Here is a 14,202-nt window from a genome sequence, read left to right as displayed (position 1 = left end):
GGGCTCAAGATGGCTTTAGCCCGGCTCTGCGCCCTGCTGTCGTGCTGCTGGGTGCCGGCCGCGGCCGCGGCCCCCGGCGCGGCGGAGGCGGACGCGGACCCCTCCAAGGAGCTGGAGTGCAAGCTCAAGAGCATCACGGTGTCGGCGCTGCCCTTCCTGCGGGAGAACGACCTGAGCATCATGCACAGCCCCTCGGCCTCCGAGCCCAAGCTGCTCTTCTCGGTGCGCAACGACTTCCCCGGGGAGATGGTGGTGGTGGACGACCTGGAGAACACGGAGCTGCCCTACTTCGTGCTGGGTGAGCCCCCCGTGGCCCCAAGTCACGCCCGCCCGCCCCCCTCCCTGCATGCAGCTGCCCCATGCCGCCGCTGCCAGCCGGCCAGCCCCATGCCCAGCTCCTTCCAGCGTGCTGCACCCGCGCCCCCACCCCAGGTAGCCACAGCCCGGTGACTTCCTGCGAGCAGCATCTCTGAACGCGACCCATGGCTTGCATGGCTGGTGCTATGTCTGCAGGCAGCAACATGCCTGTGGCCACCTGCCTGCAAGCCCCTTGGAACAGGTGGGCCGGCGTCCTCTGAATGACACTCGGCTCCACTTCACTCCTGTGCCACAGCCCTGCTGGAATTGTGTGTGGTGCACGCCCCTCCCAGCCGGCTTGTTCCTCCTGGCGCAGTATTCCCACGCACCTCCTTTCCCATCTTCTGTGTCTCTGCACCCCCGGTGCTGGGTGGGCGCACGGCTGCATCGCTGTTCTGTGCCCATAGCACATCCAAAGAGCTGAGTGCATGTTATCGCCTGCAAGGAGGAATTATCTGCTCATATGAATCCCAGGGCCTAGCTCTGATCTTGTTTATGCAGGTTTTATGCCGGTGCAACACGGCTGACGTCAAGTGTTTTGCTCCTGATTTATGCTAGGGTGAAGTCTGAGTTAGGCCTTAGCTTCATCATTCTTGCTTCCCCTTGCCATAGGCCCTTGGTTTCCTGAGTGCAAGGCACAATGTATCAGTTCCAGTACACTGCTGCATTTTTATGAGACTTTGCCAGTATCCCCCATTCACATCACCTCCTACATGTAAAGCTCACCCACTGTGTGAAACTGGGGCATCATCTTTATTACAGACACCATGCTCTGGACATCTACATGCACCTCATCTTCTGACCGCAAAACTCACCCATCCATCAGAACTTCAGCATCATCTTTATTACATGCTGCCACTTGCACTTTGCCTCCTGCATGCAAAACATACCCAGGCTGCAAAGCCATGACAGCATCTTCCTTGCATTACTTTCCAGTCGCAAACATGCAGCCTCCCTTCTTTCCTTAGGCCCAGGATGCCTGTCCACACACTGCTTCAGCCCTGTTCTTCCTATACCCACTCCTGCATGTCGCCTCCTAAAAGATAGGCACAAGGCTTCTGTAAGACTTTAATAAATCCCTTCCCCAGCCTGACACAACTACCTGTGCACCTGAACGCCCCTCCACTGCATCTAGAATTAATACATCAGTCCATTTTGGCAGTGTTTTTGTTCTTACCCTCTCATCTCTGATGCCTCTAAAACATCCATGCACGCTAGACTTCTTGCCTGTGAAATTTGTTCATCCATCCCAGCTGCTGCAACTGTAGGGGGAATTCATTATTACATGTTGGGAGCGATGGGGTAAATGCACTCTCATAGCTTTTACACTGATTGCAATGATGCTCGGAAGAGTTATTAATGTCTGTGAACTCTAATGTCTGGGGTGTTGGTCTGAGGCTTCTGTGGTCTGACACAGTGCAGTAAACCTTTAGGGGTTTTCTAAAGCACCCCTTCTTGCTCGTTAATGTGTAGTTTTCCTTTTTCATGAAAACGCTGGTGTTGAGATGGAAATGATGTGGTAAATGCCTCCTTCACATAATGCTTCTGAATACAGGGTTAGGCAGCTGAGTTTGCTCAATAGCTCCTTCACATAGATGCGTTACGCTGCAGGTGCACGAAGGCATTTGTGTCTGTGATGTGTGTGTCTGGGGCCAAGGGAGGCCGAGTCTCTGTGATGTACATGTTGGGTATACACAGCGTTCATTGTGTTGGCAATGCTGTATGTGCAGTGTCTTGGAGGAAGCCTGGGTTGGGGCAATGCCAGAAGCCAGAGTACCTTCCCCACCCATGGCTCAACACTGAAAAGGTTTTTTTGTAGGGTGATTCCCCACCACACAAGATCTCGAGTGCAGGGCCCAGGCACAGACACTGGAGGGAGGGGACTGTGCGCTGTGCAGCTCTGTCCAATGCTGCTGCCTGCTGCAGAGAGGCCTGATGGGGTTGCCATGGCAACTTGCAGCAGCACCATCCGCCAGTGCTGGCTGGGCCAACAACCACGGACACGCGCGCATGCATTATACCGATACTTGGTGTAACTCCATTGGCTTCAGGGGAGTTGCAGTGTGGGTAGACTGAGTCTGACACACTGTTAGCAAACCTTCAGGCACCTTCTTCCCCTTCCAACCCCCCTCTAAGCACTTGCTGACAGGTAGACACACCAGGAGCCATCAGTCTAGTTTGGCTCTGTCCACGTGGACAGAGTATCTTGAAACCGAATTCTGTTTGATGCATATTCCCAGCCTTTGCAGGTGGTGTGAAATCTTTAGACCTGGGGGCCAGCTGGGGATGTCACCATTCTGCCTTGCTCATGTATTTATTTACTTATTGTAGGGCCTAAGGACTCCAGGCAGCTCACAGGGACCCACACCGCTAGGCACTGTGCAGGCAAGGTCCTTCAAAATCATTTTGCTAGAGAATGCACTGCTGGCTGGTTTGACACTGTGTCTGGGGCATGCACAAATGGGCCCAGCCTGGGGTAGATGTGATGACAACAGAGATAGGTTTGTTTGCGTATATCTGTAGTCACAACGGTCTCACTAGCTACAGGCGGCCTCGTGAGTGAGACCAGATCCTGGTGAATTCTTAAACAGAAGGTTTCAAGGAAGGATTGAAAAGAGAGGCAGGACGCAGCCTTGTAAACTGTGATCAACAGGAAGGGTTTGCCTTGATGTGGCGAGAGAGATGAGAGAAAATGTGGGGGTGCTTGTGAGCAGATGAGGCTGGTGGTGCAGGTCAAGTGACAATGTGGGCAAGGGAACATCTCCATAAGAAATTAGGCATTAGAGCTTCAGGTGGGCTGAGCTGGGCTTGAAGTCAATGGGGCGCTGTGCATTTTTACTACATAAGGATCTGGCCTTAGATTCCTTCCCTCCAGGTGCCAAATTGTTTCACAGCCCAGAAAGTAGAGACAAGAACCATTTTTTTTTTTCAATGAAGTTCTGCTCTATCAAGCTTGAGGGAAAGCAGTGGTTGGAAGCAGGAGATTATCTGGGCATTACGCATGCTCTTACGTCAGGTTGATCTGTCCAGGCCCAGGCTGCTTTGCCATGAACAGGGCTTTAGACTGCTAGCTCTGTGTGTGCTGCTTTCTGTGGACAATGCTGAGTACATGAATGGTGCTCAGTACTAAATAGCCCCCACATCAGTATTATTTTTTTATTAATGATGACATAGTTGGCTTTGTTCAGATGATCCCCCTCTCCGTCTGCCAGGGTTTGGGTACTGTGAGTTGCCACTTCTAGTCTTCCCTGTGCATCTGGAGCGCCAGTGGTGGTCAAATCTTGCTCTGTATACTCTGGCCAACTCTTTGCTGTGCCTTGTGTGTGCTTTGCTTTGCTTCTTCATTCAGCCCTTGGCCAGTCAGCTCCTAAGAAGCCTGAGGAAGGGGCTGAGATTAGAACTGGTCTGACATTTCCTAGCCAAGTGTTCATTTTAATGGAAAATGATTTTTTTTGGATTAAACAGAAGTTTTTTGTAAAAGTGTCATTTTTTCTAGAAAGTATTCAAGCTTTAGTTGAAAAAACCTTCGAAACTCAAAACGTCTCAATGCTTGGCATGCAGAAGTTAAAATGTTCTGAAGTTTTGAGTTTTTAATGAAAATTTGATATTTCACAGGGAGAAACGATCTCTTCTTTGCTACCAAGCCCTGATACCCCTTGTGCCCTAACTCACCATAGCTAGCTGTTATCACTGTTAGGGGATGGAAGGCAGGGTACTGAGGGGGAGAGTCTTGGATAAAAATGTTCTTTTGTTCCTTTGAGGAGAATGTCATTGGAAATAACTCCTCCGGCCTGCCCATATCTTGTTCCTGGTTACAGTGGGCATACGGATGTAGAAGCTATTGGGCTTTGAAGCGGGTATGCTCCATCAGTTCCCTGTCTTCCCTTCTGGCCAGCTCTGTATGGCAGCAGCCTCAGGAAGAGCTGTTCTGAGTAGGGGTTGAAGGATGCAGAGTTGCTTGATAAAGGTGACATACTCCTTGCAAAGCCTAGAAACCTTCCCACTGCTACCAAAAGAGGACAGTTGTCAAAGAGAAGAGGTGATAAAATACTGCTTGGGTGTGGGAAGAAGAACTGAGGCTGGGGGGAGATGAACTAGATTTGGGAGAGGAGGAGACTGGGGGTGTGAGAAACAGAGAGGAGGAGCGTGATGGCATGTCCGGAAGACTTGAATCAAATCCACCTACCTGCCCGGCAAAGTGGGAATCCTCCTCTGAGACCTGACATTAAAGCACTGATCTGACCTCTTTGGCAGGGGAGGAAAGCAGCTGGCTTTTCTGCTCTCCCTGTTCCTTTGCTCAAGTCCAAGCAGCTGGTTGGGAAGGGATCCCAGGAGGTCATCTAGTCCAGCCCCCTGCTCAAAGTAGGTGACCTTGCTGCTCTACCTGAGGGTCTACCTGTCTGAGAGACTGCAGGCATTGGCAGGGCTGCTCCAGTGCCTTTCCTTTTGTGGGAGGGTGCTGGTCATCAACCAGCTCATCCTGTCTATTCTCTGGCACCACTTCTACATCCTGCCTGTGGCCCTGGAGCTCCTGGCCAGTTTCCAGAGATGGGCACTGGGTTTTTTTTGGTTAGGATGGCACTAGGTCTCTGCAGGGGTCCTGAGCCTCCTCTTGCATGAGGGAGGCAGAGCCTTGGCCAGGTAAATAGACCTTTTTGCACTGGGCCAGCACATGGAGCTGCCCACACTGTGTGCACAGTGCCACTTACTCAAGGAGATAAAGACTGCCTTGCCAGACACTGTCCTTGCATACATCCTACAGGTCCTGCATGAGGGCAGTCATCTCCCACCAGTATCCTCCAGAAGCCCAGTGCTCATCATGGGGCCCCTACTTCAGCAGGCTCCATAGCAGTCCCTACCTCATCACCTCAGCAGGCTGGGGGATACAAAACTGGTCTGCTTCCAAAGAGCTCATTGCCACCAGCTCTACATGCTCATGTTCCACACTCTCCACCATCCCATCTTCACTTCCCACCCAGACACGAAGTGATGGGACAACTTTGGCAAGGGCAAAGGTCCCCAGTGGAAAAGCCTGTATTCTACCCTCATCCTATGACCCACTGGAGACCTCAGCTGGCAGCTCCTCCACAGAGCCGTCAACACAGGCACATACTTAGCAAATTTCACAGACACTAGTGATACCTACCCCTCCTGTCAGCAGAAGGAGACCCTGGCTCAGTTCTGTGTCTAGTACACAAGCTTGCAGCCCTTTTACCACCTCCTCAAGGACCTCTTGTTGGGGTTCTGGCTGCACTACTCCCTATACCTTTTTGTTTATGTGCTCCCCATCCATGGCCCCACCAAGTCCCAGGACCACCAAGTCCCAGGACCTCCTGGCCCTCCCTAAGCTGGCCATATACGAGGAAGGAGACTTTGGTCAGGAGGGTGCACATTGCCTTCAGGGCTGTCTTCCTGTCCCTTACTGTTCATGTCCCTGGGGAAAGTTTCAGTGGGTGGCATCCACTGGCTCCTTGGACTCATTCAAGAGCCAGCAGGCACTGGCCAGTGTGATCTGCTCAGTGTCCTTCCTTGGAGCAGTCATTTCAGGGATCCTGATTTTCTCTATTTCAAAATCCCAAATTCTCAGATTAAAAAACCCAATCTCTCTGATTAAAAAAACCCCAAATCAGCATTCTTCCGTGATTGAAATGAAACACCACCGTATCTGTTAAACACGATGTTTTATTGATATATTTTCAATCTTAAAGCAATTTTGAAGTTTACTAGTGCCTCAATCATTATAATAAAATAAATTCTAAATACCTATATATTTTGGCATTTGATTTTGGTGTTTTAACATGGAAAATCAGAGCTCCCTTTGCCCCCTTTGCTCACCAAGATGCAAGTCCAGCTGTAGCTGTGCCCCTCTGCTGCTTTGTGACCCTGAGCAGCCCATATATGCTGGTGCTCTTCCCTTGGACCTGCCGGTGCCCCTCACTCCTGATCCACAGCCCCTGGCCCTGTCAGCACCCCTCACTCCCAACCCCTTGCCCCCTACCCCCAGGCCTCCAGTGTGTGAAGAAGGGGGGGGGAAGGGGGGGCACAGGTGACACATGGGGGCCCACAGGCAACGCATTGGGAGTAGTGGGGGGCACAGGTGATGTATGAGTGTGAGGGGGCATGTGCCCCCCCCAAGATTTCTGTATCCACAGTGGGGTGTGAGGCTGCAGCTGGCATCAGAAGAGCTGCCTCTATGGCCCAGCAGGCAGGACCTGGCACAAGACAGAGCACTGTACTGCCGTGGCCGCCAAAGTGAGGTGCCCTAGATTTCATAGACGTTAGGGCTGGAAAGGACCTCACAAGATCATCAGGTCCAGCCCCCTGCCTAAGCAGCAGGAAGTCAGCTGGGGTTAGATCATCCCAGAAAGATAAGCATCCAGTCATGTCTTAAAACGCTGTTGCCACCTGCCTGCCTGGCAGCAATGGGGGACATAATTCTGCACCGCCACTGCTACAGTGCTTCTCCTTGGTGGTCATGGCAGCATGGCACTCCCTCCCATACTGGGTCCCACCCACAGCTCCATGGAGGCAGCTCCTTTGGAGCTGGTCTGGACTGGCTGCAGCCCTACACTCCCTTCCTCTGCTGTGGGCACAGAAATCTCGGTGGGGAGGGGCACATGTCCCCCCTGCCGTGTTGCCTGTGCCCCTTAACACCCCCCCCAACATGTTGCTTGTGTCCCCCCTGTCCCTTCCCTGCCCCCATAGACTTACCTGGAGGGAGCTGCAGGAGCTTCTCTCCACCACTGCCTGGCTGCCACATGCATGTGTACACATGTAGAGCTCTCCCAGCCTGCAAGGTGAAACACGCCATTTCCTGTGGTTTTTTTCCTTTCAAGGGGAAATTCCACATTTTTCTCTATTAAAGGAGAAAAAAATCTGTGTCTTTCCATGTTTTTCCACAGTGAGTGGAAAGCATGCAACCTTGGTCATTATGAACCTTTGGCCCCCACTCCAGTTCCTGTTTTCATTTCAGCTTCCCCATGTATTCAGCTGCAGTGTCCCCAGTAGCCTCCCTAATTAAGGGAGCCCTAAAGTTCTCTTGGTGGGCCTAAGCCCACTGAATGCTGGCACAACAAATAGGCCTGCTCAAGGCAGCATCATCCTTGGCTAAACCTTCACAGCCAGGTATCTCTCTAACCTTCTCTTGAAACTTCCAAGGATGGAGATTTTACGGCCTCTCTGGGTTGCCTGTTCCAATGTGTAACCACCCTTATAGTGAGAAAATTCTTCCTAATCTTCAACCTAAATTTGCCTTGCCACAGTTAAGACTGTTGCTTCTTTCTCCTGTCCTCTGTGGTCACAAATAGTCTATCTCCATTCTCTCTGTATGACTACCCTTCAGATAGTTAAGGAGTTATCAAATCCCCACTTAGTCTTCTCTTCTCCAGACTAAATAATATGTGTTCATTCAGGCTTTCCTCATAAATCATGTTTCCTAGACCTAATGATTCTTGCACTCTATTTGGCACTAGTAACACTTCTCTTGGAGTGCTGTGTCCAGTTTTAGGCCTATGCTGCAAGAGAAGTGGGCACAAATTAGAAAGAGTTGCTTTCTCTTTTTAATCTTTCTTTCTCTTTTTAACTCTTTTTAATTTGTGCCCATTTCTCTTGAAGTATGGGCCTAAAACTGGATGCAGTACTCCAGGGGAGGCCTCACTAGGGCAAAATAGATCGCAAGAATTATTTCCCTTCCCTTGCAAGTGATGCTCCTATTCATACAGCCCAGTATGCTATTGACTTTTGCTTTGCAATGGGTGCACACTTTTGGGTCATATTTAGCTTATGGTTTACTGTAACCCATGAGTTGTAGTGTGGACACGTGACATACACTGGTGTATTCTTTTATTTCCCCAGAGTAAATGTGGGATAGACATCCTATATGCAGACTTTACTGGTGTAAGCCACTCCAATCCAATATAAATTTACCCTTTGGAAAGTCAGGAGTAATTATGCACCACTGTAAATTACACTTGTGTGCGTTTTGTCCATCTGTAACTTTTTATTTCATTTCATTTTGGGGTATCTGTTTGCTCAATTCAGACTATTGCTTGCCTGGTGCAAGGGGCTGTAATAGCATCTTCGACAGGTGGTCACCTCTATAGAGATACACCTGTAAACAGATGACTAATTTCCAGCAGTGTATGGACTGGTGTAAACTACATCACTTGTAGCTTCACTTGTGTTGATTTATGGTGTTTCTGTATTGTTGCACTGAGTATTGGGTAAAGCTCTATAGCCTGCATAATGCATGATTTCCAAATGGCTGATTCTTAAAGCTTCCTCCTGGCCTTAAAATCTAAGAATTCTACAAAATACAGTGTATGATGTGAAATATTCCTTCCTTGTTTTTGATGAAGAGTAATTTGGGCAGCTAGATGGCTATAGCTTAACTCTCCTTTCTTTACATGTCTGTGATGTAAGGAGGGTGAGATGGGGGTGAGTGATGTTGTGATACATTGGACTGTGTACATGAGGATTCGCTGTCTCAGTGACGGCCCTTCTTACTGTGTACCAGGATTGAAAATGACATTAGTCTGAGTTCCGCTGCTTGCCTTATTCCATCTTCTGTCAAGTGCCAAAACCCCACTTGCTAAGCCAAGAGATGAGTGACCCCTCCTAAGCTTTCAAGTACTTTGAGCTCAGAGAGACAGGCTGGTAAAATTCTGCTGGAATTGATGGGGGTTTGGGAGAGAAGATGGTAATCTGACCGACACGATTTTTAAGGTACCATGACCTTTAAAGTTGGGAATACTTTGAAGGGAAAAATGAAGTTGGGGACCTCTAAAATTCTTTGAGTCCCTGTCCACTAGTGACTGGAGGTAAAAGACATTAAGGGTGTCAGATCTTTAACCTGGCACTTACTAAGTGCAGTTAAAAGGCAAGCAGACACACCTTCAAGCAGTTTAGCATGTGTTAAGCGTCCTTGTGGAGTTGCAAAGTTGTTCTCTCAGGCAAGGTTATCTCCTAACACTACCAAGTTTAATACATCAATGATTTGCAACCCTTGGGAGTGAGTTTGTGGTAAGGCCTGAACTCTTAGTACAGCCTACATAAGGATAAAAAGCCGATCCTATGGGTGCTGAAGTAGGGAGATGACTAGAACACCACAGCAAGCATCATGCTACAAACAGGGGCAATTGCAACATATGGCATACATCTTGAGGGGGCTTTTGCCAGGGGAACAGCATGACACAATGGTTGTAGATGTATTCAGGGATAGAACCAAGTGTTCTGTGCTATACGCACCAGCCACCTATGTTAAAAGCCCATGGCCTCAAGTCCTTATGGCAATCCAGCCTAGCCCTAGAAGGTCTGGTAAACCTTCCTTCACCTGTTCCTGCCTGTACTGTAGTGCATTCAGACCTTAGATGGGTAGCATTGGCTACAAGTACAGGTAGTCTCGCAACAGCAACCCAACTTCTCTGCAGCCTGTAAAGAGAGATGAGCCCAGAAGCAGAGACAAGTAGTGGGCAGACTATTTCCTAAAAGGGCTTCACTTAAGGGACAGCAACATGGTGCATATAGCACCACAGTGCTGCAGTAAAAGGCTGTAAGGTATAATAGTGATGGAGAAGGCTGGCTCATATAACTTAGGCTGATTGAGGACGTCTATCAGGATTGTCACTAATATCAGTGTAGGCCAATGCTTCTCAACCTTTCTAGACTCAAGACACCCTTCTGAAAATGCCAGTTCTTAGTTTTCACTTGTTTGTTTTTGACTACAGAAAAAGAATCAAGCAATTCTGCTGCAAAGGATTCAGAACGAACGCAACGGGTTTTTAGCGCTATGAATTCTTGCTGAAATCTCTTGGTTTATCTTGTGAATCATGTTTGCACACCTAGCAGTGCTAGTATTGTGGCACCCCTTGAAAGGATTTCAAGGCATCCCAGGGTGCACGCAACACCCAGGCTGAGAATCACTGGCATAGACAGATCACAGGAGAGTCCATACAGTTTGTTAGTGCAGAATACCCAGACAGCCATGAATTCCCATCTTGGGTCACTGCAAACTAACTTTCTGATTTGGAGAAACCCTTAGACCCAGCTCTGGAGCCTGGGTATAGTGAAGAGAGAGACCGTTTCTGAAACAGCCAGGATTGTAAAGCTAATGTAGGTCAGAGTACACCCAGCATTGTGGCTAGATCACTGCAGCATACTTGACACAGGGATCCATTTTGATCCCTTCTGAGCATTGCAGCTAATGCTGAATGTGTCGGCTCATTATTAGGTGATGGTTGTTGAAGAACATTCATTACTCCTGTGTACTGTGCTGACTGCCAGTGTTGATACTGATCTGTAGACCATTATTCACATCCAGGGTCCTGGCTGTTTCAGGGATGGCCTTTCCTGGGCTGCCCCCAAGAGTTGCTGTCATGTGGTACCCCCTGTTCTGGAGTGGCAAGCAGTGCTCATGGACAGGGCTCTTCAGCTCTGGAACTTGCTACCCACTTCAGTTTGCTAGAACCTGGATCAGGGAAGTCTATAACAGCTTCCTATCAGCGCAAGCTTTCACAGGGGAGGAGAACCACTTTCCCGCACGGGGGCTACATCCAGACTTTCAAGGTGCTCTCGCTTGGACTAGCAAGGTCCTTTGGAGTTTTTCTTACAAGGGAGTTTTTCTGTGCTTTTTGATGTGCAATTGTCTGAGCTGTTAAAAATCTTTAAGACCCTAGAGAGCATGCTGAGTCTGGTAATAGCTCAGTAAGTGAGGGGGTTGGTTCTCTGAGGTTAGTGGTTAGAAGTCTGTGTCTTTGGGAGCAGAGGATCCTCTGTGGGAATCATCTCTCTTGAGGAATGCCAAGGCACAGCTGGATTGGGATGCTTCTTTCTTTTAAGTAAGTATTACACCAGGGCCCTAGTGCAGTGCCAGGAGGTGTTTTCCTGCAAGAGTGCAATTGTTCAGCTGATATGCAAAGCTGAGGGCCTGGTTACCTGTAAACTCACATGGTTCTTACAGTATAAGCCAATAGGCCATGGCTTCAGTGGATGTAAATCGGTGCAGCTCCAGCCTGGAGATCTGACACAAAGTTATTGCCAGTGCCTTGGTCCAGTTTCAGATGGGGTCATTAGGATTCTGCCTCCCTAAATTCTCTTATTAGGTTCAGTTAGATAAAATCATCTGCCTCTCCTCCTAACCTGTTGCCCAGTGTGGCTGTGAACTGGTAACAGCAGCTCCAGTCTGGTCTACAGGTAGTTCTGATTTAGTGATGGGTATAGAGGTCCTTATATATCCCTTACTTATCTCACATATAGACAGAATGGCTGAAGAACTGCAATGTATTTGTGACATACTCCTCTTTAGTTTAATTTCTGATGAGCTCGTGGAGAGTGATCGTAAGTTATTACAGTTGTCACAAGTATTTGTGATACCATTTATTCTGTGGCGTGCTTGGAAATGAGCTGTGTTTGCAGAGAAGAGTAGGGAGAAGCTCGTGTTAGAAAAATGTGGTAGTGTCAGTCCAGTGGGAAATATTTTAGGCATTAATTAGAAGAGGGTATGTGTGCGTGCACGTGTCCACATCTGTGCACTCTGCTGAAATGTAAATCTGTTCCTGTATATAGTGTTGGGATGGTGTTGTATCCATGATGGTCCAGGACATATGAGAATGGCAAGGAGATTTTGACAAGCTTTTGGGTACCAGGGGAGGAAGAGTACCGGGTCCTCATAAGTTTGTCCGTATCTTTCCCAACTATGCTGTGGGTCCAATTAAAGAGACCACCCACAAGAATCATTGTTTTTATAATGTAATTCTCTCCTATGTCAACTTGGAAATGCCACTCATTTAGCTTCTTGGATGGGAGGCTGTAGTTTTGAGATGAAGGGTTTCTGCAGCAGAGCTGTGTGAAATTCCTCAGAGCTGGTTTGCCGGGGTCAGGGCAACATTTTATTTTGGTTCTCATCTCCCTGGATTTGCAGCCCTTGAGCTTCCCTTTGAGCTAGAGGTTCAAAAAAGCCTGAAAACTTAAAAGCAAAGTGCCTTCAGAACTGATGAGTTTGCAGTAAGATCATGGAAAACTCTGAGCTATTAGCAGAGGAGAGAGGGGAAGGGAAGGGAAAGGAGAGAGCCTGGTTTGAGAGAAAGAATTAGGAGGGTAGCTACAACTTGGAGAGAAAGGGCAAATATCCTGTATGTTCAGCTGTGAGGCAGAAGGATGCTGCCCTTCCAGTGTGGTAAAGGAACTGAGAGCTGTGGTGGGAGGGATTTGTTGCATCTGTGATGATTTCACTTGGCACCCTGCTTCCTGCTTATTCCTGTGACTTGACAAGCCATATGGAGATGCAAACAACACCAGAATAGCCCCTGGTGTTCAGAGCAGATAGCTTGGGTATGTAGCCTTTCTCCAGAACAGAGGGAGATGCATGGATATATGTGGGCTACAGAACTTTTGAGGTCCACATGACTGCTGCATATGATGCTGCTCCCCTTCTGTTCATCTCTGGATAACTCAGATGCTGCAGCACCAGAGGAGGAGGAGGGCATTGTTATAGCCTCAGGCTAGGATTCAGGAGGTGCACGTTCAATGCCTGAGATAAGGAATTCACGTTGCATCTATGCTGTTATTTAGAGTCGATCTTGATGGTTTCTCTCACCTGGTCCACACCATATAAGTTGCACCCCCCTCCATATTATCTTGTGGCAGCTGTAAGCAAAGCGTTGAGACAGACTGATTCCTGGAAGAACGGTGCTTGTGGAACAGTAGGCTTTCTGCTCCTCAGGCTTCTTCCTCCTTGGAATCAGGATGTCGACTTCTTATTTCTCCTTATATGCCTGGCTCTAGAGTCAGGCCTATTTGTTATACAGCCTAGGCCCACCAGGAAACTACAAGCCTCCCTTAGTGGTTAGAGTGGGGCCACTAAGTGTATAACAGCTCGATTCTTGGGACAAAGGATGATAGAACAGGGAAGAGGCATGCATGTCAGAGGTTAATAGCTAGTGTGCCAAAGGCAGACACTATGCAGAGAATGCTGGCTAGCAAAATGAAGTAGGTTGCAGATGGTCTGGAAAATAGGAACAGGGAATAGTGGGATCATTTTGGGCAGACCCATGATTGTGGCTTGCAAAACCTGGGTGAGTTCTGAATGCACCCTGCAAGATGGGGCAAGTAAATTGGGGAAAGCTTGACCCCAGCATCTGATGCCCATTAGAGCTTCTAGGGCCAGGCTATGCTGCCATTGGGGTTGGGATAAGGAATATGTAATGTAGACGGTTGACAGGTTTGGACAGAAGGGTGGTTCTGACAGTGGCCCTAAGTGTCAGGATGGACATACATGCAGGGTTAGGTGATTTTTTTCAAAAGGCATTTAAGCACCTAACTTTCATTGACATCCATGGGAGTTGGGCTTCTAAATCTGGGATGCCTATGCATAAGCACAGACTGCTCGAACACACTGTAATTACAGTGCATTGGAGCAGATGTGATTAATTGAGTCTGCTGGAGCACGGTAATTACTGCGCTCTAGCAGCCTCCCACATCTCGTGTATCAGAGTCCCTGTGCTTCAGTTTGGTAGCAGAGGCACATGAAATAAAGTTCATTGAATGAGCTTTAGTTCAAGTGCCCTGCCACCATTTTGAAGCACGGGGATGCTGACACACTGCAGTGTGAAGCACGGGGATGCTGCAATGATTTTCATAGATTTCATATATTTCGTAGACATTAGGGCTGGAAGGGACCTCAGAAGATCATTGAGTCCAGCCCCCTGCCCAAAGGGCAGGAAATCAGCTGGGGTCATAGGATCCCAGCAAGAAAGCCATCCAATTTGCTCTTGAAGGTGTTCAATGTAGGTGCTTGAACCACCTCCGATGGCAGGCTGTTCCAGACCTTGGGGGCTCGGACAGTAAAGA

General features: G+C 48.7%; 1 protein-coding gene across 2 annotated transcripts in view; it reads left to right on the top strand.

The window, feature by feature from the left end:
- The first annotated feature begins 6 nt into the window (after positions 1-6).
- The window catches only part of ASTN1 (astrotactin 1), a 207,519-nt gene continuing 193,323 nt past the window's right edge, over positions 7-14,202 (top strand). For both annotated transcript variants that reach the window (XR_002100181.1, XM_019530886.1), the window contains exon 1: positions 7-298. Coding sequence is in view for 1 of the 2 variants with exons in the window: in XM_019530886.1 (XP_019386431.1) it covers positions 10-298 (289 nt within the window). In the remaining variant the exon portion in view is untranslated. The remainder of the gene's footprint in view (positions 299-14,202) is intronic.

The sequence above is a fragment of the Crocodylus porosus genome, unplaced genomic scaffold, assembly GCF_001723895.1.
Source record: "Crocodylus porosus isolate Cpor-Errol unplaced genomic scaffold, CroPor_comp1, whole genome shotgun sequence".
NCBI classification, from domain to species: domain Eukaryota; kingdom Metazoa; phylum Chordata; order Crocodylia; family Crocodylidae; genus Crocodylus; species Crocodylus porosus.
Note: the sequence above shows the minus strand (reverse complement) of the source record. Positions and strands in the feature narration are given on the sequence as shown.